Raw genomic sequence first — 26882 nt, forward strand, 5'->3', positions numbered from 1 at the left:
GCATTACCTTAACAGAATTAAGCTCAGTCATTATGCATTTCAGACATAATAAATGAAAAGTTTAGAAGTTTCAAAGTTACACTTAACTTCTCACTAAATATTTTTGTTAAACTTAATTTTTTCCCTTAGATAATTTTAACGATGTGTTGCATTCTCCCCATGACACCATATGCTATACCGGAATGCAAGTATTGGCATTTATTCATTAAAAAAATGTATATCTGAATGCAGTATACAACACGAAATGTTCAAATAAAATGGAATTATATATATATATATATAAATTCACATGTTTATTGTAAGCAGCATCTTTATTACGAAGTTTTCTTGAAAAATCTATGAAATATTCAAATATGCTTTAAAATGGGTTATGTGCAAAATTTTTTTAATTGAATTTTTAATCTGTGATCAATATTATAGATATTTTAAATCAGTAGGAAAAGTCTGGTTCCATGAATCAATCAGGCAAGAACTATAACCAAAATTTTATGTGAGAGAAAGAAAAAAAATATTATGAAAACAGGAATTGCCAAAAAAAGTATTTCTCTGAGCATAAGGTAATAATGCTATTAAAAAAAAAAGCAGAACATAATGGATAAAAAGAGTTTAAAGAGAAGTAATAAATAATAAAAAATTTATTTAGAAAGGCAAAATTTTCTGTTGAATGCGATAAGCACGTATATGGAGAACTATGCTGCATTTACAATTAACATAATTTTAATAATATGGCTTTCACAACTAGCTGTTAAATAAAAATTGGAAACACTGGAATCAAGCCTATATTCTTTGATTGCTCTAGAGAAGTGATGGCTACATTCATTCAAAGGCACGATCTAATAAATTCTGAATGGCAAAAGAAACAATTTAAACAGTAAAATTTTTATTTGTTCAACAAGTATTATTCCAGCATAATTCTTAAAAATAATACTCAAAGTGAAATTTAATGGAAAAGGAAACTGATAGAGATGCAGTGATATCTAAGCTAATAAAATGTAAAAGATTAATTTAAAACAAACGCAAGTTAACTTTCCAGGGTTAAAAAAAAAAAAGCTTTCTTGAGATTCATAAATGTACACTACAGAACTGTGTGTGCATGTATAAACATAACCAGAATTTAGGAAGATTATAGTTCCTACCATAACCCTAAACTGCAATAAGTGCTATTTTCTGCAAGTTGTATTATCTTCTTTCAAAAAATTGAGGAAAAAAATAAAAAACCAACCTATTTTTATATATATAAGTGCAATAATTCTGTTACATTTGTATTTTAAAAGTACTAATTTTTTTGTAGGTTGTAAAGCAAAGTACACATTTCCAGCATTAAAATACTGAGAATGAGGTAAAAGCATTTTTAATTTATATAAACAGCATCTCCTGATGGTTATCACTTCTGTTTGAAAGCTTTCTACAAATACACTACTTTTAGCAACAGAAGTGAAAACTACAAAGAATATTTCTAAACAATGACAAGTTATGTGTCAGTATTTTAAATGCTGGATACAAAAGAATAAGTGTCAAAATTGAAGTACATATCCGTTTACTGATTTTGTGGTGATCTTCATGTTCACAATAATTTTAGATTTTTTGGAACATGAAGTTCCTTTTCTTTTCCTGAAGTGTTTTCTGAAGGCAGGGATCTGCATCTTATCCTTTTTTCTTTATCTCTGTATATATATATATATAAAAAAAGAAAAAAAAAAAAAAAAAAAAAACCTAATATTTTGAATGATGATATTAATCCTTCTAGTTGCCTGATAAAAATCTGTCTGAACTCAGTAGTACTATTCCTTTTAGTATAATTCACTGGAAGATGGTTAGTTTTAAAAAAAAGTTCCAGCATGAACATATAATTCAGAGGAGTTTGTAACTAATCATTCTGACAATGAATACAATCATTAACCATTATTTAGCAGACACATGAGATCAAGACACAGTCAATTCAAATGCATGTACTAATACACTCCTATACTTACCAATCAGCCACGTCAAGCCTTAAATTAATTATTCATAATGAGATTGTACAGTCCTTTTTCAAAGGTTATGGAATGAAAATTTGCCAGAAAAAATATCTGTTTAATATAGTAAAAATTCAATTATTCACTTTGGTGACCTCCATCATAGTCACTGCTTAAGTTTATCGATTAGTTTAAGATAGTGCTTAAACTAATCGATACTCTGCTTACAGATAGTGAATATAACTGTTATTTTAATATCAAATAGATGAAGCTGTGTTCCCTCAGTATTTTTTAATGTAGCGTAACCTTGATATTTTGTATAATGAAATGTTAATTGCACATGGGGAAACAAGTAAAAGTAAACAATTGCTCTGAGAGGGGATCCAGCCACTGTAACTGTCAATGTTTCGATATATTCAGTTATAAATATTTGTAACCAACTCGTAACTTTCAAGTTATGAAATCACATTTATAATGGAAAAATACACTAAAGGCAAAATTTAAAGCGTGCATGTACTGATGAACAATTTTCATATTTTCACTGGCTGTAGCTAATATTCTCTGTAATGATGATACTACTGTACTGTGAAATTCACTCTTGCTGTTTACAGTTGAAAGAAATACACCCTTTGGTGGAAGGGGGGGTTGCAGTTTCATCTAGAATGAAACCATTATTATGAAAATATCACTATATTATTGCATAAAATATCATTATCTGTACTATACTATTTTCTATGAAAAATGATTTCTGAGACTTTGGTTTTTGCTTATGCAATGATTTCAGAAATGCAGCAACTGCCTAACTCAAGTGGTGCCTGTTAGGAAAAGACAAAAGCTGTATTGCTATACTGGTGGGAAAGTGCACTTCTTTCTTGAAGTTAAACTTTAACTGCTCTGTGTTCCTGAGTTTTGAAAGGGATTTCAGAAGGCAATACCAGTGTTCAACTCTGCTTAGCATTAACCCACACAAATATGCCATAAAATTTGTAAAAAGAAGCCTATAACAATTATGTCTTTCTAAAAAGAACTGCCATACCGAATGTTGATACATTCTATTTCAATTAAATTTTGTTACTGTGTGGCATCAGTGACTGTAAAGGGAGATTCATTTGCATTTTTTATTAAACATAACAAACTCGTTGCAGCATAAATTAAAATATCACCCTTTATAAAAGAGAATAGTAGATGTAATGCAGTTACTGTATTCATTTATGAAGTTCATGGAACCAAAAACTTATAGACTGACAATATGATGTTATAATCAATGTTACATGTGTGTGAAACCCGGACTATGTAGCTGAGTGATCCATTGTTTCTATTTACATATTATACTGCAAACTGGATTCCTGGTAAATGTCTTTTCTGGAAGCATAGAATCATCATAAAATTCATCTAAAACACTTAATCCATTTTGTTAAATGGTAGCAAAACAGGAAAAAAAAAACAAAAAAAAACCTGCAAAATGAAATTTAGTGTCAACCAGGTATTAAAGCTGCCCGCAAAACCCATGTTATATCAAAGTTGCACTGTAGCTGGTTTGCTTTGATGATTATTATTTTAGAGATGTATGCAAACTAGTTCTACTAAATTAGTGTGAACTAGCAGATAGCATTGTATGGGGCACCAAAAAACATTTCTGTATGAAAATGGCTAAAAAAAAACTCAATATTGGTGGTATTAAAATTGGCATATGTAAATGAAAATTTTCATGCATCATTTTAAAAACACAAAAGCTCAAGCCCATGCAACAATGTAGAGACTATTATAAAAATAGTTTTTTTTTTTTTTTATGTGTCATGGTGAAAATCTTATTAATTTCATGACTTGCAACCCTATTTAGCATTAGTAGAGGCATTTGATGCAAGAAAGCAAGCTTATGCAGCATCAGCCAAAAAAAAAAATAATAAAAAAATAAAGTAAAATAAATAAATAAAAAATAACCACTTCACCCCTCTGTTCGTTTGAAATACCTGTCCAGCTGAACCTTAAACTTATTTAGGCTATCAACTTCCGTGACAAGGGATGGAAGTCTGTTCCCTACCAACCACCCGCTGGCTAAAGGCAAATTTCCGCACATCTATCCTACATCTGTCTTTCCTCAATTTGAATTTATGCCCTCTCAGGTGATTATTCTGAGCAAGAGGAAGAATCCCATCAGCATTGAGCATGCTCAAACCATTCAAGGCTTTGTACACCTCTATCAGATCACCTTGCTGGTGCCTAGTCTCCAGACACTGTAATTCGCAAAACTTAAGCCTTTCTTCGTAAGAGCACCCCTTTGTTCCATTCACTAATCTTGTTGCCCTTCTCTGTACTCGTTCCAGCAGCTCTACATCCTTCTTGAAATGAGGCCTCCAGGCCTGTATACAGTACACTAGGTGTGGCCTGACCATTGCCTCATACAAGGGAATGATCACCTCCTTATCCCTGCTAGAAAAATTCCTATATATCATTGACAATACACCATGAGCTACTCTTGCAGCCCGTCTGCACTGCTCAGAGAACTTCATATCTGCCTTCATATCAACCACCCCCCAGGTCCCTTTCATTCTCTACCACTGTCAGTGTAGTACCACAGATTTGATACGTTGCTCTGGGGTTGCTGTTTCCCATATGTAGTACTTTACATTTGTCAATGTTAAACTTCATTTGCCACCTCTCAGCCCATCTGCTCAACCTTCCAGATCCTGTTGCAGCAGCATAGTGTCATTAACAACCCTGCCAACCTTCGTATCGTCTGCAAACTTGGACATGAAGCCTGATATACCATCATCAATATCATTTAAAAAGACAGAAAACAATAAAGGACCCAATACTGAACCCTAAGGGACTCCACTAATAACATTAGTCCACGATGAGCAGTGTCCATTGATTACCACTCTCTGTCTTCTCCCCCTCAACCACCACTTTATCCCTAGCAGCAATTTGCCTCCAATGCCACACTGCTCCAATTTGTGCAGCAGTCTTCCATGTGCAACAGTATCAAAAGCCTTTCTAAGATCCAAGTATATAATATCAAAGTTATTCCCTGCATCCAGTTCTTTTGTGACTGCATCATAGTATTCAATCAAATTGGTCAGGCAAGACTTCCCCTTAACAAAACCATGCTGTGTCCGATCTATAACTGAAGTCTTGTCGAGATGATCCTGCAGTGCTTCTTTAACCAGTGCCTCCATTAATTTTCCGGGAACAGAAGTTAAACTCACAAATCTATAATTACTTGTGTCAGCCTTTGATCCTCCCTTGTGAATTGGGGTCACATTTGCACATCTCCAGTCCATGGGTACCTCCTCTGAGTTCAAGGAAGCTCTCATAATTATGGCTAAGGGTTTGCATACTTCCTTTGCTGCCTCCTTTAATATAACTGGATAGATCCCATCCACCCCAAGTGCCTTTCTTGTGTTTATCTTCAACAATTTCTCCTCCACTTTACTTTCAGTTATTACAAGATTCTCTAGCTTACTGCTAGAGTTGAATACACCTCTGGCATTCCCCTCGCTGAATAACTCCTCATGTGTGAATGTCGATGCAAATATTCATTTAGTTTGTTAGCTACCTGAGCAGAGTCATCAACAGTTGACCCATCGATATCAAGTGGACCAATCTGATTCATCCCCTTCCTTCTAGAGTTTACATAAGTAAAGAACTCTTTGCTGTTTTTCTTTGCATCCCTTGCCAAGGATCTCTCGTAATCTGCCTTCGCCTGCCTAACCTCCTTTCTAACTTGGTTACAGATCAACTTGTATCTATCATAGGCTTCTGTGTCACGTGATAATTTGTATGTATCCCATGCATTTTTCTTCTCTGCCATATGCCTCATTAGTTCATCTGACATCCTTTTAGGCCTAAAACTTGAACAATATTTCTTAGTTGGTATGTAAAGCCTAGTAGATTCCAAGATAAGTTCTTTGAATGCTTCCCATTTTGAATTTGCTGTTGGTAACATCATCAGTTTATCACACTGTATGTAATTTAAATACTGTGTCAGTCCATCGTAGTCGCCTTTACGAAAGCAATATCCCTTCCCTTTACCCCTAATGGTAGTTACCTCTTTGAGTAACTCTCACTTCAGAACACTGTGATCACTGCCACCTAGTGGTTCATTTGTCTGCAGATTCTTAATGCATGAAGAATCACTACTGATAATCAAATCAAGAGTATTACTCCCTCTAGTTGCCTCCCGAACATGCTGATGTAGAAAACAATCATCCAATAAATCCACAAAAGCCTTGCTAGTGTGTGAGTGACCAGCCCCCAAATTCCAGTCAATATCTGGGAAATTAAAATCCCCCATTATAAGACTCTCTGATTTACTGGTCCACTCTATTTCTCTCTACAGTTTCTTATTATACTCATCAGAGTCATTAGGCCTATAGCACACTCCTACTCTCAATTTTGATCTCCCAATGCTTATGTCACACCAAACTGACTTGACACTGCACTGTCCAGCGATGTCGACTGGCTTCACTTCCTTGGATTTTATGTGTTTCTTAACTAATAGCATAACCCCTCCTCCCTTCCTATCCTGTCTATCCTTTCTGTAGACATTGTACTCCCCAAATTCCAGTTCTGCATTCCTTATATCTGTGTGACACCACGTCTCTGAAATCCCAACAATATCTGCCTTTGATGTTTTGAGCAATACCTCAAATTCATCAAATTTATTTACTGAACTCCTAGCATTGGTGTACACGCAAGTATACATGCACCTGCTGTTCCTCTTAGCCACCCTAACACAACCCATGTGTTCACTTGTACCCCCATGATTCCCAGCAGTCTCTGAAATATCCTGCATCTTATTTTCCAGGCTGCTGCTCATTCCAATAGAAGCAGTGCAAGAATCACTTTCACCTCTGCCAGTGGCTACTGTTAATCTATTAATCCTTGTATCCCCCGAATCTAGCAGTTTTCCAACCCACCTAACACTGCCTCGATAGCATCAGCAAACATTCTTGCACCCTTTCTATTTAAGTGTATCCCATCCCTGTAGAAGCAGTCTCTCCTGTTAACAAGTACAGACCAGGCTGAAAAAAATTCTACCCCTTGAGCCCTGCACAATCTTTTCAGGGTCGAACTGATCGACAGGGCTCTCATCATATACTCCCTCCTATCGTGTCTGGGCAGAATTGCAGACACTTTCAAATTCAACTCTAGTTCACGGCTTTTTTTCATCAGTGACCTGTACTTGTTAAGTAATTCTGCCGGTCTCCTACTCTTAATATCATTAGTGCCAACGTGTACAACTATATCACCTTTTGTGCCCTTAAAAGATGATATCCGCTCTACAACGTCATCACCCTTTGCCCCTGGTAGACATACCCTGGTCCTGTTCCACCTATCCTTTTTACAAAGCATATTTCCCGTTTCCCTGACAATAGAGTCACCAACAACTACTAGTTCCTTTGGGACCAGCGCATTCTGCCTTGGGGGTTGCCGCTGTGTTGTGCGATGACCAAGTGCAAGCTCTGGCATTGGTGTGGGCAGCTGAGAGCTTGATGGGCCCCTCACTTGTAATCCTTCGAGGGCATCCACCCTGTCCTTCAAGCTCTCATATGGGCCCATAACAACGCTGAGTTTTCGCCTGATTTCCTTACACTCCTTACATTGCGCACATACAAAGACATCCCCCATGGTAGTATCATGTCCCATACCTGACTGCTCTGCAAACATCAAGCAAATAGTGTATCTTAAAAGGCTGTGATTCAGAAGGCAACTGCCTCCTTCAGTTCTCCTCTGAGCCACAGCATTCCATTAGCTTGAGCCTTTTGCTTTGCTGCTCTGGTTTGAGTCATGATTTCGATTTACTTTCAATAAAATTTGAATTTCAGTACAAAATTAAATCCTAAACTTGTATCCCAACACAGTTATAACACTATATTTATGTTTCAGTAACGAGTGTTATCTACGAAATCTACGAGTGTTATCTACGAAATATTTACGTTTCAGTAACGAGTGTTATCTACGAAATATTTATGTTTCAGTAACAAGTGTTATCTACAAAATCTAAGAGTGTTATCTACGAAATATTTATGTTTCAGTAACGAGTGTTATCTACGAAATCCCTTTATATAACTTCCGTATCAAGTTATGTATTAATAATTTTTTTACTAATTATTTATGTTGCGTAACCTAAGTGGTTATATGTATAGTTAAAAGTACAATTTAATTGCCAATGAAGTTCGACAAGATTAATAGATTTTACTGATTAATTTTCCCGTAACAATGGCGGCTATTTACGAACGGTAAACACGTGGATTTGATACCCTTTCCGATACTAAGTAATACCTACAAAATCTCTATCTAAGTTACTTTAAACTTAAGTACCGTAAATAGGAATATAAAGCTACTCTAGAAAATAAGTTAATATGTCAATTTAAACTAATAAAGCAGAAAATAAATCAGAAAAAACTTCTCTGTTCCAAGAGCGGCGGAAAGGCACGTCCACACCGGCAACTCTTGTCCTCAGAAAAATTTCATTAGAAAATTTATGGCAGGAATTTCTTGGGATACCTAACATTCAACTTATTGTTTGATATGCACAAGCATCTTTCATTTGGTCCTTTTCTCTACCAACACATCTCATTCTGTTCCCAGGGCTAGAATATTTCCCATGGCATGGTTAAATAGGATATCTAGCAATCCCTTCACTATCTTTGAATCCACTGTACACCTCCAACATAGGTGTCCTTGGCCCCCCCCCACAAAATTGTCAAGATTGCTTCAAATGTCCATAAACATCTCTATTCTTCTTAGCCCTTCATATGCCAGATAATTTCATCTGTTGTACTACTGTTGTACTTGGGATAGGTCCAAAGTAGTTCAAAAAAAGTAAGAGATGTGCCTTGGATGGCCCTTATTCTTAAACAAAAAGAATAACAGCAATCTGTCATCCATCAAGGTTATGGATGACCATAACCTTCCCTTGCATCTTTGGGCTTAATTTCAAAAAGTTCTGTGAAACTAGGACCTACAAAAATATAATTATTGCTGATCTCTAAATACCTTGAATTATAAGTGATGGCTAAATGAGACCTCTGCAACTTCCTTCCTACTCATCTGTGCATCATATTGTCTCAGGTTTCACTTTTATGTACAAATTGTGAATTTAATGTTAATGTATTAAACTGATTAAATAAATAAAGTAATAAATAAAACCAGCTTTTGGATTATAAGGGGAGAAAACTACTATTACCTTTACTATTAATATTTTAATGATAGGGCAAAACATTATACTGCACTGACGATAAAAAAAAAAAAAATAATAATAATAATAAATAAAATAAAAATAAATCATTTTCAAGAAATATTTAAAATTTTCCATGGTACATGATTAAAATGATCATTTAGAACAGAAAAGGTGTCGGTAGGTTTTTGAATGCACTGCTTTCAAGGTCATTATTGTTGAAATTATTTTGACAATGTTTACCTAGATTTCAGCAAAGCATTTGATTGTCCAGCATAAGCTGGAATATATTGGAATCACATGGAAGATTCTTAGATAGACTGTAGAACAGCTGCAGAGCAGGAGGCAGAGGGTTGCAATTGATGGCTATTCTTCAGACTGGGCTAACTTACGAAGTAGAATTCCCCAAGGATTGGTACTGGAACCACTCTTGTTTTTGATTTTTTTAAACAACATTGATGAAGGGATAGAGGATGTCAAAATTTGTATATGATATCAATATCAGTAGAGTAGTTAGTGATCAGCAAAAACCACAGCTTCTTCAAGATGACTTAGACTTCAGAAATGGTAAAAAAACTGGCAGCTATCATTTAATACTGAAAAATGCAAGGTTTACATTTGGGGAACAGCAACCCCAAAATAACTTACACACTTGGTAGGGGTTGAACTAAAAACAGCAGAGGAAGAAAGATTTGGGAGTTACAAAAAGGTCGGTCAGAAGTGTTCTCTGGGCAGTGTAGACGTGACAAGAAGGGCCTACTGTGTCTTATCAATGATTTATTGAATGTCTTGTTTGTTCAAGCTAGCTTGTAAAGATACGAAGGCCATAATACCACTGTATACGGCAATGTGAGACTATGTTTGGAATACTGTGCCCAGAGATGGAGACCACACCTAAGAAAAGATGCAGTCAGTCCTCGTATAACACGTGTTTACACTACATGAATTCGATCATACATGATTTATAAATAGGGGAATGATATCTTATATAACACGAACCGAATTCGCTTATGCACGATTCGCCTTTGTGTTTACAAGAAATGACAGTCGAACGCAGAATCACCCCAACCGAACACAACACGATAGGAATGAAGAGAAGATTCTGAAAATGTATTTATGTTTTTTTATATCAGTGAAGGGGAAACACATTTCACCATAATAACGTAAAAACCAACACAATTCCAGCTATCGGTATAATCGCAAATGCAATTAGATCGAGTTTACTACCAGCTTATAACAGATTCCACTAGCAGAAAGGTAACTGGAAATTGTTTTTATTGTTTTATGGTAGTAACCCCTCGAAATGTGCTTTAGTAAAATGTGAGGTGTTAATAGTGTATCTCAGCCTTTACGGTGTTGTTTATTCAGTTGCTACACACGCGCAGCTTTGTTTATGTGTATCAAGCGTGCCTCCTCGTTTTGTAATTGTGCTTTATTCCCTAAAAATGAATAAAATACTTAAAAGGTGTGAAAAGGAGGCGTCCTGGTGAAGATACTGCAGATTCAGAGAGAAAAAGAAAAGCAATATCGATAAACAGAGGCGGACTAGATCAAAAATTCTTACCCGGGAAAACTTATAGTGGCCTCATACTATGGTTTATGGCCAAAATCACATCGGCCTCTGGCCCACCAGGGTTTCCCCGGTAAGGCTTATGGCCAGTCCACCTCTGTCGATAGAGAAAAAATATGAAATTGTGAAACGCTTTGAGCGAAATGAAAGACCATGTGATATTGCACGTGCTACAGACCTAAATGAGGCAACGCCGAGAATTAGAAAGAATGCAGAGAAAATAAAACAACTTTCATAGCAGGAACAACTCAAAGTGTAATAAAAATCCATTAGATTAAGACACAAAGAATTGGAAGAGATGGAATGCCTGTCATCTGTTTGGATAGAAAATCAAACAAAAAACAAGTTTGCTTACGATAGAAGTAAAAGCATTAGCAATATTTTATTACGTAATAGTCGTAATAAAATGCGTAAGTATTTTATTATGATTATTTATTGTGTTTGGTAATGTTTTGGTTACAAATGTGTGTTCAATCTTGGGTGGTCAGCACCTAACCCCATTTTTCCCACAGGGCCTGTTGTTTATATTGCACGATTTTGCATTGCACGAGGGTTTCTAGGAATGCAACTATCGTGCTATACGAGGACTGACTGTATCGAGCTTCTTGAAAGGATCCAAAATGGGAAACATACCTGGTGAGATTGGCAAAAGGGACCCATGTGAGGAAAGACTTTGAATACATGGGCTGCAGAAGCTTGGAAACTAGACACCTTACAGGACATTTGATTGAGGTGTATGAGAGGTAAAAGTAAAATTAAAGAAGTTGCAATTTTCACTGTTATAAATGATTCTGGAATTAGAGGCCATAAGTTCAAATTACCGGGGGGGGGGGGGAGTTTAGACTATATTGCAGGAAGTTTTCTTTTAGACAACAAACAAGCTGTTAGCTAAAAGAAAACTTGGAATATGCTGCCTGCATGAGTGGTTGAGGCTGACAGCCTGGGGTAATTCAAAGCTCAGCTGGATAGATACCTATATGGGGAGGAAGTCAAATAGGTGGTTTATTTTATTTGGCTGGTTCAGCAAAAGTTCAGGGCTTCGTTGCACCATGCAGCTAATACTAAGTGATATAAAAAACAAAAAAATGACAAAATTTTGTTACTTCCTCTTTCCATACAAAATTTAATACTACTGTAGAGGCTCTTGCAATATCTGTGAAAGGTATCCAATTCCCCTTCAACTATGGCACCATAAAACCATGATATCATCAAAACAGTGATCACAACAGCACCCTCAAACTAACTACATCTTTTTTTCCCTTCACCACCCATGTGTAGATGATAACAAAAGTAGGTTGTTAAAAACAGACAATGTGAGTGTTTTTTAAAAGCAAAAGAAATTTAAGACAAATCTTAACCTCTAGCAGCCATGCCATGATGGGATTGTGTACAAGGAATGTATCCATTCTACTTAATGCACAAAAAGGGAATTTATTTATTTATATTTTATCTACAGATCAATAAATCCTACTAACCAACTATCAAGAGACCCACAGTCTATAATTTAAATTGAAACTGTGAAAAATATTACATAGGGCAGGTATTACATTATCCCTAAACATATGTTGAAAAATGTCATAAATACCATTTTTGGAAACCTACAAGAAAAAAGGTGGTAACATTTGGCTGGGAAAAATATACAGGTAATTCTCGACTAACTTTTGCTGAACCAACCAAATAAAATAAACCATCTATTTGACTTCCTCCCCATATAGGTATCTATCCAGCTGAGCTTTGAATTACCCTAAGCTGTCAGCCTCAACCACTCATGCAGGCAGCATATTCCAAGTTTTCTTTTAGCTAACAGCTTGTTTGTTGTCTAAAAGAAAACTTCCTGCAATATAGTCTAAACTCCCCCCCCCCCGGTAATTTAAACTTATGGCCTCTAGTACGAGTTCGTTCCAAGTGCGCGCTCGTAAAGCGGGTATTATTTCCCACAGACGTAATGTTAAAAACAGTGGTTACGTTCTCAATAATTAAATTAGTTAGCTAATTAGTTTATGCTTAAACAATGATTGATTTATCCTAAGAAATGAAAACACTGCCTGTAAAATCAAGAAAATTATAATAATAAAGAAATTATTTATGACTTATAAGTGTTAAAGAACGTTTATTCTTCATCATCATCATCTACTAAATGTACACTCATTGTTATCTTAGCACTCGTTGTAAGCAGGAGTCGTTGTCTTCTTCAGAAATGCATCGAGAGGCATTTGTTTCCAAAATAGTCTTCACTTTTCTTCATAAATTTCCCGATAGCATACATAAGCATTTTTTAAATCTGTAGAAACTTTTCTAGTACGCTTCAAATTTGAATCTTGCGACTCGAAGATCTCAACTGCGTTTTCTATGTGTTGAAAAGCTTCATCTAGCTCCTTGAGTGTGAAGGAATGAACTGGAGTTTCAGCTATTAAATCTTTTTCTTCTTCCTCAGCTTCTTCACATTTTGACATTTAAAGGTCTTCATTTGTGAGCTCTCCATTGTGTGCTTGAAGCAGATCAGTGAGATCAGTTGTAGAAATGGCAAGCTGCAATTGGTTAGCAATAGAAATGACTGCTTCTGTTTCATTTTTTACGATATCTGCTGGTTCTTGAAATCCTTCAAAATTGTGAATAAACTGAGGACACAGTTTATTCCAAATACCCTTCATGTTCTTCTCTGTAATTTTGTCCCAGGATTGTTGCATTATTTTAACTGCATCTAAAATATGGAATTCTTTAAGGGTCGGACCACCCTCCTTATCCATCGCATTAATTAGCATATCAAATGTCTCCCTGAAGGTAATGCGCTTTAAAGGTTGAAATAATGCCCCGGTCCATTGCCTGCAAAAGTGATGCCGTATTTGGTGGTAAAAAAATTATTTTAACATTAGGGTGGTGATGCTGCAGAAATAGTGGGTGGCCAGGTGCATTAGCTAAAATCAGAATCACTCGAAAAGGAATATTTTTATGTTCACAATATTGTTTTACTTCAGGCACAAAGTGATGCGAAAACCAATCTGGGAATAGTGAAGCAGTAACCCAAGCTTTCTTATTGGATTTCAATATGACTGGAAGTGTAGCTTTCACAATTCCTTTAAGTGCCCTTGGATTTTCAGAACGATATACAAGCAAGGGTTTTAATTTTCAGTCCCCAGCAGCATTAACTCCAAGCAATAATGTTAAGTGATCTTTTGAAACTTCAAAACCAGGCATCGAAGATTCCTTTTGAAATGTAACTTCTGGATGGCAAGCGCTTCCAAAAGAGCCCAGTTTCATCTACATTAAAAATTTGTGATGGCATGTAATCCTCTTCTTCTAATTTTTTAGGAAATAATTTTGCCACTTCGGTATCAGCACTCGCAGATTCTCCTTGCACTTTTAACATTATGCCAACCAGCTCTTTTTTTATAACGCTCAAACCACCCACTACTCACAGTGAAAGTTTCTTCACAGTTGCCCCCTTTTTGTCTTTAAGCATTTCAAAAATGGATAAAGCTTTTGCACGAATAGTAGCGTAGGTAACAGGCATATTCAATCGTTATGTTTGATCATTTATCCATGTAGTTAAAAAGTTTCTCCATTTGAGGAATAATGCTATCAACTTCTTTAGTACGCATGGATCGCACATTTTTAACTTCCTTCAAATCTTTTCCTTTATTCTTTAGAATTGTACACACAGTTAAAGAGCTTAGGTAATATTTCGCACAAAGATCTTTAATCCCTTTATGGATTATCCCGAGATATCTCGTTTTTAGTTTTAAAAATTATTTGGAACTACATGAAATATCTCGGGATACAATAATACCCGAAGCAAACAATAATACCTCCAAATTTAGAAGTGAAGCGTATTTTCTCTGGCATTTATCTGGCTAATTTTGCATTAGGCAGGTAAATCCTGAGTTTTCTCAGGATTTTCTTACGCCTGGCAGCAAATGACTGGCTTTCGTTTTACTTATATTGTACAGCAATGTCAGAACATTAGTGCATTCCTGTGCCGCCAGTAAGCAATATATAATTTGCCGTCCTAAATGCAGAATACTGAACCCACGAAAATAATTTCACAAAAACAATACTGAAAAATATTTTCGCATCCTCATGAACTGCCATCCGTAAGCGACACTTACCTCGCCTGTCCACTTGTGGTGGCCATGTATCAGAATGTAGTTAGTTCATGATTACTGCTTGTGCGTTCCACTTAATTTTTTAAATTTATTTATATAATGAGCAATGAAGACTTTTTCTGCACCTTTCTTTTAGCTCAATCGCTAATTTATTAAAAAAATCTGTATAATTTGCACACTTTTTGGCATACACGAGATAACTCAGGATAGCCCAAATGGGTTAATTACTCCCATGTATTTTCTACGAAAAAATTAATAAAAAACACAAAAAACTATACAGTGAGTATTTGCATGAAGCATACTTTTAATCTGTAAAATAAAAAAAGTCGATCCATTACGGCACATTTTCCGAAAAAAAAAATGTTCTGGGAAGGGGTTAACAGTCATTCCAGCCGCATGCTTGCTTGCGATATCATATTTTGCATCCAACATTATTCCCCTTCAGTTTCTTTCTTTTAACATCACTCTCCGTGGTATTATTTCGTTTTGGCATACCGTACAATAATAAGGGGGTTCTTCCTCTAGCTCAGAATAATCACCTGAGAGGGCATAAATTCAAATTGAGGAAAGACAGATGTAGGATAGACGTGCAGAAATTTGCCTTTAGCCAGCGGGTGGTTGGTTGGTGGAACAGACTTCCATCCCTTGTCGTAGAGGTTGATAGCCTAAATAAGTTTAAGGCTCAGCTGGACAGGTATTTCGAACGAACAGAGGGGTGAAGTGGAAGTGGGTTTTTTTTTTTTTTTTTTTTTGGCTGATGCTGCATGAGCTTGCTTTCTTGCATCAAATGCCTGTACTAATGCTAATGCTAAAAAAAGGGGGATAATTTTCAAATAAGAAAAGACAGCAAAAATGAGAAGAGAATCACGACCAATATTTGTAACATAAGTGTGGAAACTGTGATGTGTTGAAAAAAATTATTGTGAAGGCGGCTGGCTATTCAAAGCAGCATATTTTTAATGTTGATGACATTGCTCTATATTGGAAAAAATGCCAATAGAACATACGTTGCCAAAGAGGAAAATACAATGCCAGGTTTCAAGGCATCAAAAGATAGGGCCATGCTCTTGTTTGGGGCTAATGCAGTGGGAGATTACTGATTAAAACCACTGCTTGTGTACCATTCTGGAAATCCTCGTGCATTTGAGGGTAGCATTTCTGATCGACCCAGAGAGCAAGGATAACAATATCTTTCTTTGAGGATTGGTTTAAATGCTGCTTCATTCCCAAGGTTGAAAAATATTGTAAAGACAGCGACGTTCCTTTCAAGATTTTGCTTCTATTAGACAATGCTCCTGGACATCCTACGCATCTACATGATTTCATTTCAAACGCGAGAGTCATATTTCTACCAACAAACACGACTTCACTCATCCAACCTATGGATCAGAGTGTTATTTCGAATATAAAAGCATACTATTTACGGACATTTGCTTAGGCATTGTCTGCAGTAGATGATGAGAAAAACTTTACATTAAGAGATTGTTGGAAATCTTACAATAATTACCAGGCCATCTTAAACATTAATAAGGCCTGGGCAGAAATTACTAAAAGTTGTTTAACTGGCACATGGAAGAGAATATGCCCACAGCACGTAAAAGGCTTCGAAGGATTTGAAAAAGATGAATCATATGACGAGGTCACAGATAAGATTGTAAAAGTTGCAGAGCTACTTCAGTTGGAGGTTGATGCCAAAGGCATGGTTTGATTTGATTTTGATTTTTTTGGCGCATTAGCTTCCAAGGCTATAATGCGCCAAGACCAGCCAAAGGCATGGAGGAGTTAACAGAGGAAGAAGAGAAGGCATTATCTAAAGAAGAACTTATTGACTTGCGGGCAGTGATAGTGAAAGAAGAAAATCCTGACGAAGCTCAAGATGAACCAAATGAGGAGTCGGGATGCTGTATACCAGACAGATAGCGATGGCATTTCATGAAATTGCATCGGCAATGACAAGGTTTGAGAAGATGGATCCTGACAGTGAATGATTCTTAAAAGTTAACAGAGGGATAAATGATATGCTTGCTTGCTACAAAGAAATCCACGATGAAAAGAAAAAAGCCACCGTCCAGTCATCCATTAATATGTTCTTTCGTAAGGTTGAGGGGCCAACTCCTTCTAAATCTCGACAGCCCTCAACCTCCGCAGCGACGTACTTATCAGCTGAAGACGTCAATTCTGGCAACGATGCTCAAGAGATAAAACTTACTGACATTATGCCTGTCTCCTCCTCTCTTTTTTTTTGTAATTTTATAATTTTGAAATTTTTTTATGCATGCTTTTGTAAGTTTTCCTGCACATGAGATAAAAAAATTGAATAAATATAATAAATAATTCTATTTACATGTTCGTCAAACATTTCTTTTTTGATTCAATCAATTCAACGAGCACAGTTGCGAGTGCTGCACAAGCATGGGGGGGGGAATTCCGACTTACGTAAAATCCAATTTCCACGGAAAACAACCCTTAGGTAAGTCAGGGAGTTCCTGGATTTTAAAACAATTTATTAATACATACATATTAAGAAATGACTACTTATGTGATGCCCACAATTTATCAGTACACTTTTAAGAATTATGTTGTAAAATATTTTGTTAATTTTTTGTTGTACACTGGATTGTACTGTGCACCATTCATAAAAATGTTTGCATTTGTTTAAACTTTAAACACTCAGATATATTTTCTTCCTACTGAAGGCCCCGACGCAAAGTTCCAAATGCTGCCAACATTTGCTTGGAAGGCTTAATATTGCCCTCATTTTCATCCAACTCATTGTCAATATTGTCACTAGTTCTTTAAATACGCTCCAAAATGTTGGAGTCACTCAGATATTCAGCTAATATGACATCATTATCAACTAAAAATTCGTCAAAAACAATTTCTCCACTGATCAAACCTTGCTTGGAACTCTTCCCAAGATTGCTCAATGTCTTCTAGTAGTTCATCCCTCTCATCTCTGTTAATTAGCATTTTAGCAAAACCTGCTTTTTGTGAAACAATTCTTAATCATTTCCATCACATCTTGACTCCGCATTTTCAAATTTTTGATAATGCCTTGGTCCATTGGCTGCAGTTAAGATGAATTATTCAGAAGGAAGAAAACAAACTTCACACTTGTAAGTTTCGAAATTACCGAGTGAAGATGGACAGGGCAGTTGTTGACAATCGACACGATTTTTATGGTTTCTTTCATCATCTTTCTATTGAAATTTAAAATCCACTGCTCAAAAATTTTGCTTGTCATTCAAGGTTTTTGTTGTAGTTGTAGTCCAACTCTAATGACTTTACTCCATAGAAACATCAGGGTTGTTTACTTTTGCCTATAACCAAAAGCTTCAGTTTTTTATTACCAGCCATATTTGCAACCAAGCGTGTGATTCTCTCATTATTTTTACCACCTTTAAAAGTCAGTGACTTGTTCGGCAAACATTTAAAAAACAGATGTGTTTCATCAACGTTGAATATGTTTTTGGACTCATAGTCTTCTATAATTTTTTTTTCAAAACTGTTTCTTTCCAATGGGTACAGTCTTCTTCAATTGTAACTCCACTTTCATCAGAAATAACTTTTTCAAGTAAGCCATGATACTCTTTAAATTTGTCCAGCCAACCAGAACTGGCTTGGAAAGTTTTGGGCCCCAAAAAAGATGATTACTCCATAACCTTTTCTTTTATTAATAGCCCTGATATTGACATGTTTTGGTCTCAAATCAATTTCATCCACTTAAAAACTACTTCATTTACATCTTCCCAAAGGCATAATTTCGGAAGCTTCCAAACAGTTTGAGAATCGAAACAGTTTTTCAGAATTGTTGACACACTACTGGCATGGACATCAAATTTTAAAGCGATTTCTTTTTTTTTTTTTAATGCTGCGATCTACACTATTAAGCACTTCCACTTTTTCACACTACACTCAAGGATTTCCTCTTAGACACTATAAGGTTACTTGCACAGCAGTTAAAACTAAGCTGAAATTAGGGATCACTTTTAGTTACCATGTAAACAGAGACAGGTGAAATTTAGTGAAAGTGTGGATGACTCATTTCTTCGAAACAACAGATGAATTTCCGAGATAAAGGAAAATGACTCTCTCCTAATTGTCATATAGGATGCTTATGGTAGAAAATAGTTTTAATTTCACTAATTCAGTTTTTGTTTGTGTTGGATAAACTTCATTAACTTAACTGTATATGCTACTCCTACAGAAGATTACAGAATAAAGACAGGAGAGAACTTCTAATGGATGTACAACACATGGTAATGTCAAGTTATAGATAGAGGGAGCCTTATGTAGTTAGTCCAGGTTAAAAATGCAAGTGTTGTACAAATCAAATAAATAAAAAAAAATGATAAAAAAAAAAAAAAAACATATTAGCATTAGTAGAGGCATTTGATGCAAGAAAGCAAGCTTATGCAGCATCAGCCAAAAAAAAAAAAAACCCACTTCCACTTCAACCCTCTGTTCGTTCAAAATACCTGTCCAGCTGAGCCTTAAACTTATTTAGGCTATCAACCTCCACCACAAGGGATGGAAGTCTGTTCCACCAACCAACCACCCGCTGGCTAAAGGCAAATTTCCACACGTCTATCCTACATCTGTCTTTCCTCAATTTGAATTTATGCCCTCTCAGGTGATTTTTCTGAGCTAGAGGAAGAATCCCATCAGCATTGAGCATGCTTAAACCATTCAAGGCTTTATACACCTCTATCAGATCACCTCGCTGGTGCCTAGTCTCCAGACACTGTAATTTGCAAAACTTAAGCCTTTCTTCGTAAGAGCACCCCTTTGTTCCATTCACTAATCTTGTTGCCCTTCTCTGTACTCGTTCCAGCAGCTCTACATCCTTCTTGAAATGAGGCCTCCAGACCTGTATACAGTACTCTAGGTGTGGCCTGACCATCGCCTTATACAATGGAATAATCACCTCTTTATCCCTGCTGGAAAAATTCCTGTATATCATTGACAATACTCCAGGAGCTACTCTTGCAGCCCGTCTGCACTGCTCAGAGAACTTCATATCTGCCTTCATATCAACCACCCCCCAGGTCCCTTTCATTCTCTACCACTGTCAGTGTAGTACCACAGATTTGATACGTTGCTCTGGGGTTGCTGTTTCCCATATGTAGTACTTTACATTTGTCAATGTTAAACTTCATTTGCCACCTCTCAGCCCATCTGCTCAACCTTCCAGATCCTGTTGCAGCAGCATAGTGTCATTAACAACCCTGCCAACCTTCGTATCGTCTGCAAACTTGGACATGAAGCCTGATATACCATCATCAATATCATTTAAAAAGACAGAAAACAATAAAGGACCCAATACTGAACCCTAAGGGACTCCACTAATAACATTAGTCCACGATGAGCAGTGTCCATTGATTACCACTCTCTGTCTTCTCCCCCTCAACCACCACTTTATCCCTAGCAGCAATTTGCCTCCAATGCCACACTGCTCCAATTTGTGCAGCAGTCTTCCATGTGCAACAGTATCAAAAGCCTTTCTAAGATCCAAGTATATAATATCAAAGTTATTCCCTGCATCCAGTTCTTTTGTGACTGCATCATAGTATCCAATCAAATTGGTCAGGCAAGACTTCCCCTTAACAAAACCATGCTGTGTCTGAGCTATAACTGAAGTCTTGTCTAAATGATCCTGCAGTGCTTCTTTAACCAGTGCCTCCATTAATTTTCCTGGAACAGAAGTTAAGCTCACAGGTCTATAATTACTTGTGTCAGCCTTTGATCCTCCCTTGTGAATTGGGGTCACATTTGCACATTTCCAGTCTATGGGTACCTCCCCTGAGTCCAAGGAAGCTCTCATAATTATGGCTAAGGGTTTGCTTACTTCCTTTGCTGCCTCCTTTAATATAACTGGATAGATCCCATCCACCCCGGGTGCCTTTCTTGTGTTTATCTTCAACAGTTTCTCCTCCACTTTACTCCCAGTTATTCAAGATTCTGTAGCTTACTGCTAGAGTTGAATACACCTCTGGCATTCCCCTCGCTGAATAACTCCTCATGTGTGAATGTTGATGCAAAATATTCATTTAGTTTGTTAGCTACCTGAGCAGGATCATCAACACTTGACCCATCAATATCAAGTGGACCAATCTGATTCATCCCCTTCCTTCTAGAGTTTACATAAGTAAAGAACTCTTTGCTGTTTTTCTTTGCATCCCTTGCCAAGGATTTCTCGTAATCTGCCTTCGTCTGCCTAACCTCCTTTGTAACTTGGTTGCATATCAACTTGTATCTATCATAGGCTTCTGTGTCATGTGTTAATTTGTATGTGTTCCATGCATTTTTCTTTTCTGCCATATGCCTCATTAGTTCATCTGACATCCATTTAGCCCTAAACCTTGAACAATATTTCTTAGTTGGTATGTAAAGCCTAGTAGCTTCCAAGATAAGTTCTTTGAATGCTTCCCATTTTGAATTTGCTGTTGGTAACATCATCAGTTGGTCCCACTGTATAGAATTTAAATACTGTCTCAGTCCATCATAGTCGCCTTTACGGAAGCAATAACCCTTCCCTTTACCCCTAATGGTAGTTACCTCTTTTGAGTAAATCCCACTTCAGCACACTGTGATCACTGCCACCTAGTGGTTCATTTATCTGCAGATTCTTAATGCATGAAGAATCACTGCTGATAATCAAATCAAGAGTATTACTCCCTCTAGTTGCCTCCCGAACATGCTGATGTAGAAAACAATCATCCAATAAATCCACAAAAGCCCTGCTAGTGTGTGAGTAACCAGCCCCCAAATTCCAGTCAATATCTGGGAAATTAAAATCTCCCATTATAAGACACTCTGATTTACTGGCCCACTCTATTTCCCTGTACAGTTCCTTATTATACTCATCAGAGTCATTAGGCCTATAGCACACTCCTACTCTCAATTTTGATCTCCCAATGTTTATGTCACACCAAACTGACTCCACACTGCACTGTCCAGCGATGTCGACTGGCTTCACTTCCTTGGTTTTTATGTGTTTCTTAACTAATAGCATAACCCCTCCCCCCTTCCTATCCTGTCTATCCTTTCTATGAAATGCATATATATATATGCATTTCAGTACTGCAGAAAGAAGAAAGATAACGAAACATTTTTGTTTCTAATTTGTGTTTAACAACACAATACTGATAAACAAGCGTTATTATATATATCACTTATTATATATAATAAGCATTCTGAACATTATATAATAAAAAAAGTTATTAAAATATAATCAAAAAGTGCAGGGAGCTATAAAGATAAGATTAACTGACATCAAAATCCATAAATGCTGTGAATTTTGATGCATACAGCTATAAAATACTATAATAACAACAAGATAACACTGGTCTGTAAGCACAAACATCTTTTCTTAAAACTAACCTTATTTCTTTATTCTATCCCTCTTGACCAAAGTCTTCCATAAATTTACGAAGTTTGTCTAAATCCTTTTCATTCACTGTTGGCTTGGAATTAGCCAGGGACAATAACATGTCGCTCTGAGCAGAAGAAAAAATTATTAATTTCACATGCTAGTTTCAAATGGCTATGCTTTATTTTAATATTAATACCCTTTTATGTATTCAATATTTTTATGGTAAATAATCTCAAATATCTGAAAGAGAAATTGGAGTTCAAATGAAATCTAATAAAATGAAAACTTCAGTGTTACACTGAATTTTGTACATAAAATGTCAGCATAATGACAATTTCCTTCTTTTTCTATACCAGCAACCTTTAGCCATTTAAACCTTTAATTCAGCCATTCTGTAACTATATCCTTGAGTCTTAGCCATACCCTTGAAAGGAATGCATGCATGCATTGGGTAAATTACATTCCCAACACTTTTTCCAGACACCAGCCAAATCAGGATGCTTTACATCTACCGTATTTCCCCATGTATAAGATGCACCTTAATTTTGGGGCCCGAAATTTGAAAAAAAAAAATGTATTACGTAAAGTTATTGAACTCAAGTTTTATTCATCATAAAATTCATACAACTCATCACTGTCAAAACTTTCATCCATTAGCTTGTCCTCATCTGTGTTTGATGACGAATCACTGTCTTCATATATTGCCTCATCCTCAGTTCCATCTATGGTATTTGAAATGCCACACTTCTTAAATGACTTGACAACGATCTCAATCTTGATGTTATCCCAGGATCTTTTCACCCAGGTACAAACTTCTCCTATAGTTGGTTTCTTCACTCTTCCTGCTGGTGTCAAATTGTCCCCAGAACACTTCATCCATTGGTTCCATTCGTCTCTCATGTCAGCTTTGAAGGGTTTGTTAATGCTGACATCAAGTGGTTGGAGCTCGGATGTCAAGGTATGATGGCAAGTTTTGTTTTTTGCTCTGCAGCAATCTTCTCTGTATTTTTTGTTATGTGTGCCCTGAACTGATCAAGCACCAATAGGGCAGGTTCGTAAGAGCCTACCTGGTCTCCTGCTCCAAACTTTCTCAAACCAGATCTTCATTCCATCCTGATCCATCCAACCCTTGTCATGAACGGGGACAATCACTCCTTGAGGAATGTCTTCTTTTGGCATTGTTTTGTGTTTGAAAATCAGCATAGGAGGCAGCTTGGTTCCGTTGGCACAACAAGCTAGAACAACTGTATAATGGCTCTTTTCATGTCCACTTGTTTTCACAGTTACAGTTTTCACCCCCTTCTTATCAACAGTTCTGTTACTCGGGACATCAAATTGAAGGGGGACTTTGTCCATATATGCAATCTATCCCAACTCAAACTGATGTATCTTCTGACAATGAATGACAAAACGATGAAATTCAAGGACCTTCTGCTCATAGCTTTCAGGCATCTTTTGGGCAAGTCTGGTGCGTGTACGCATGCTTAGTCCATTCCGTTTCATGAACCTGAAGCACCAATTGTGTCCTTTGAAATCAGTAACTTCTTTTTTATCAGCAATTCTTCTTGCCTCATGCTGAACCATCTTTGTGGACACAGGAATTCCAATTGCCCTTTGCTCCTCAATCTATATCTTCAATTCCCTCTCTAAATTAGGCCATTTTGCTGACTTGCCTTTAATGGCCTTCTTCTGCCGTAGCGTTTTCAGTAGAGTTTCTTCTTCCCGTAGCCAGTCTCGGATTGTTTTTTCAGTTGGAGGAGGACCAAACTTACGTTAAGCAGCACGATTTCCATTCACTTTTGCAAACTGGATCACTTTTAACTTGAATTCAGCACTGTACGAAAATCTTTTCTGGGCCATTTCTGGGTAGAACGTGGCAAAACGTAACCTAATATACCAGTACCAAGTGCGAAACAATGAGTGCAAAGACAACAAGTGCGAAATGCAAGTAAAAAAAAAATCTACACCCACTGTATAAGACGCACCCAGTTTTTATACCCCAAATTTTTCGAAAAAAAAAAGGTGTGTCATATACATGGGGGAATACGGTAATTTTGCATTGTTAATGGGTTTTTATTTTCCATTACATTTCAATTTATAATTTAAAATAAGTAGTACAATATAACAGTTTAAACACAATCTTCCACATTAAAAAAGTATATCAATAAAGCAACAATTGCCATTTAATAAATCATTTCTAATTCACACCAGGGTCTAACTTGAGGATATGCAGGTCCTAGCAAAAGCATTTTTGGGGCCTTTGTAAAAATGTTTATTATGAAATGACATTTAATGTTTTTGGTGCCATTTTATGAAGTCATGGCACCAATGGCGCATTCAAAAAAATCATCTGGTCAATAATTCTTGCTTTTTTTTTTTTTTTTTTTTTTTTTTTTGTTTGGTAGTTGTTGGCGCATCGGCTTCTGTGGCCATAGTGCACCTCCCAAGGTTTTTTTTTTGCAGTACTTTGATCCAAGCCCGAGGCGGGAATCGAACCCGCGACCTTTGGGTTGCCAGGCAGGCACTTTACCCACCTGGCTAGCCCGAATAATTCTTGCTTGAAACCGCTTTTTAAATTACCAATATTACACTATTTTGCTCTAAGATCAGATGGTTGTTTGTTCAATACCATACAGTTCAATACTTTTTATTTGATAGAGATGAATATCTTTAACAAAACACAAATTAACTTGCAGAATATCAAACACAGAAAGGTAACTAATTAGGAGAATATATTAGTTACTTAGAGACTAAGTTATACTGCAAAATAAGATGTTTATTCAATTATTCCCAATGATTTGAAACAACTAATACTTTACAAAACAAAATCAAGACAAATAAAATACAAAAATTCACTACAGAAAATGACAAAAATTAAAATATACCATCTATGTAAAACAGAGGGTCCCAACCCCATTTGGGGTTGTGGAAGAAGTTTGAGGGGTCTAAAGAAAGTGAGTTGTTATTGTAATTTCGGTTTTTAGGAGCATTAGCAACTAAGGCCATATTGCTCCAGGGATATGCGGTGATCATTCCCTGATGTTTCCGCATCCTCCATATTTGGTGGTCACCGGCCCGAATCCTGGTCTAATCGAGAAGCATATGCTATGCACTGCTGCCCACCTGGCTACGGAGGCGCCAAGAAAGTGAGAAATAAGACCTAAATATAATACTTTTATCATATTGCTTGACATTGTAGTTACTAAAGTGTTGACAATATAATTGGTAACACTCCTTCGAGACCCCATTTTAGCTCTTACGTCACAATTTTAACTGTGTCCATTGCCATTTGTGATCCCCCCCCCCTCTCAAAGTACTTCCCTAAGCGCATGCCTAGTTTGCTTAGGCCTAAGACAGGCCCTGATTCACACAGAGTAGGGTTCTACCTTTCATACTTAGTATATGCATAAACTATTTTAATGTGCATAACAAAAATTTATACCTTAGTATTTATAAGCAAGAAGATTAAATTTGATGTCTCCCATTTTGTAACCTATTAACATTCTGAATCCTTCCATATTCTTTGGTTGGTTTAGTCTGCTTTCTGGGTTTTGATCTCCTTGTTTTGTAATCTGATAACAATGCTTAATTTTCTCTTATCCTTTGGATGGTTTGATTTACTCTGGAATTTATATGATGCATTAGCATTTATGGCCATAGTTCATTTTTAAAGTCACTACAGTAATGGTAACTAGAGCATTACAGTATTACAATTAAAGTTTTTACTTTTAAATAAATAAACACTTTTTCTCTCAGCAGCTTGATAACCCAGTCCCAAGCAGCTCGATAATGACCTACAACATGGGAATTAATAAACCTATATTGTCTTTGCATTGGCATTTAAAATAAAGAGGAAAATAAAGATTTTTTTTTTTTTTTAAATAAATAAAAATTTGTTACTTTATATTTCGTACTGTATTTAATATTGTGATATGCTATACAAACTTAATGGGAAAGATCCAAACGGAAAATGCAATGGTAGCCTGTTCCGTTATTCAGGTGCCTGCTTTTTGCCAATTTCTCTATGCGATTAACTTTTAAATAAGTATATCTTAACAGTAAAAATATGAGAAATGAGAAGCTTGCAGTCAAAAAACATGCAATGAACATAGTTACTATATGTAAAATTATAATCAGTACCACTTTCTTTTTTTTTTTTTTTAATGGAACATTGCTGGTAATTATTCAGCAATTTTACTCTGCCTGGATTTCCTAATTGTGAGCTTATTGCTGTCAAATTTTATCCAACAACCAAAGGGGGATAAAATTATAAATAAGGAATTAAATAATAAATTAATAAATACTATGTAATAAGGTGCTGTAATGCTGCCCACTATGTGAGCTACTGAAGTGTTTTCTGTTTACATGTATACAACTCGGATTTTAACATTTAATTTGACACACATGCTGTTTAGACTTGCTGCCCAAAAACCATAAAAAAAAAAAAACTGGCAATTACCAAGTCCAACATTGTTAATTTTCAGACATTCTAGCTGTAATAACAACACACAATGTGACTGTACTGGAACAATCCAATGGGGTGTAATACTACAGGACTGTCGGGGAGATGGGGTTGAGAAGTCAGTAGTCAGAAGTTGAGAAGTCAGTGTTTCAAAGTAAGCTTTGAAATAGCTGTCAGATTTCAAAATGCATAGTAAATTCATCTATTCTGTTGATACATATTTTAAAAGATATG

The 26882-nt window shown here is 36.3% G+C and overlaps 1 protein-coding gene across 3 annotated transcripts in view; it reads right to left on the reverse strand.

The window, feature by feature from the left end:
• Positions 1-652: 652 nt before the first annotated feature.
• Vps4 (vacuolar protein sorting 4) overlaps positions 653-26882 on the reverse strand; it is a 237104-nt gene continuing 210874 nt past the window's right edge. The window contains exons 12-13 of one of the 3 annotated variants that reach the window (XM_090377655.1): positions 22195-22310; positions 653-843 (exon numbers count right to left, since the gene is read on the reverse strand). In XM_090377655.1, the coding sequence (XP_090233781.1) occupies positions 22209-22310 (102 nt within the window). In that variant the 3' untranslated portion in view covers positions 653-843; positions 22195-22208. Of the gene's footprint in view, positions 844-1304; positions 1665-1762; positions 2613-22194; positions 22311-26882 lie in introns of those variants that run through there. The other 2 variants (XM_090377656.1, XM_090377654.1) reach the window with 2 other exon arrangements.

The sequence above is a fragment of the Mastigoproctus giganteus genome, chromosome 7, assembly GCF_048544385.1.
Source record: "Mastigoproctus giganteus isolate SK-2022 chromosome 7, ASM4854438v1, whole genome shotgun sequence".
Taxonomy (NCBI): Eukaryota; Metazoa; Arthropoda; class Arachnida; order Uropygi; family Thelyphonidae; genus Mastigoproctus; species Mastigoproctus giganteus.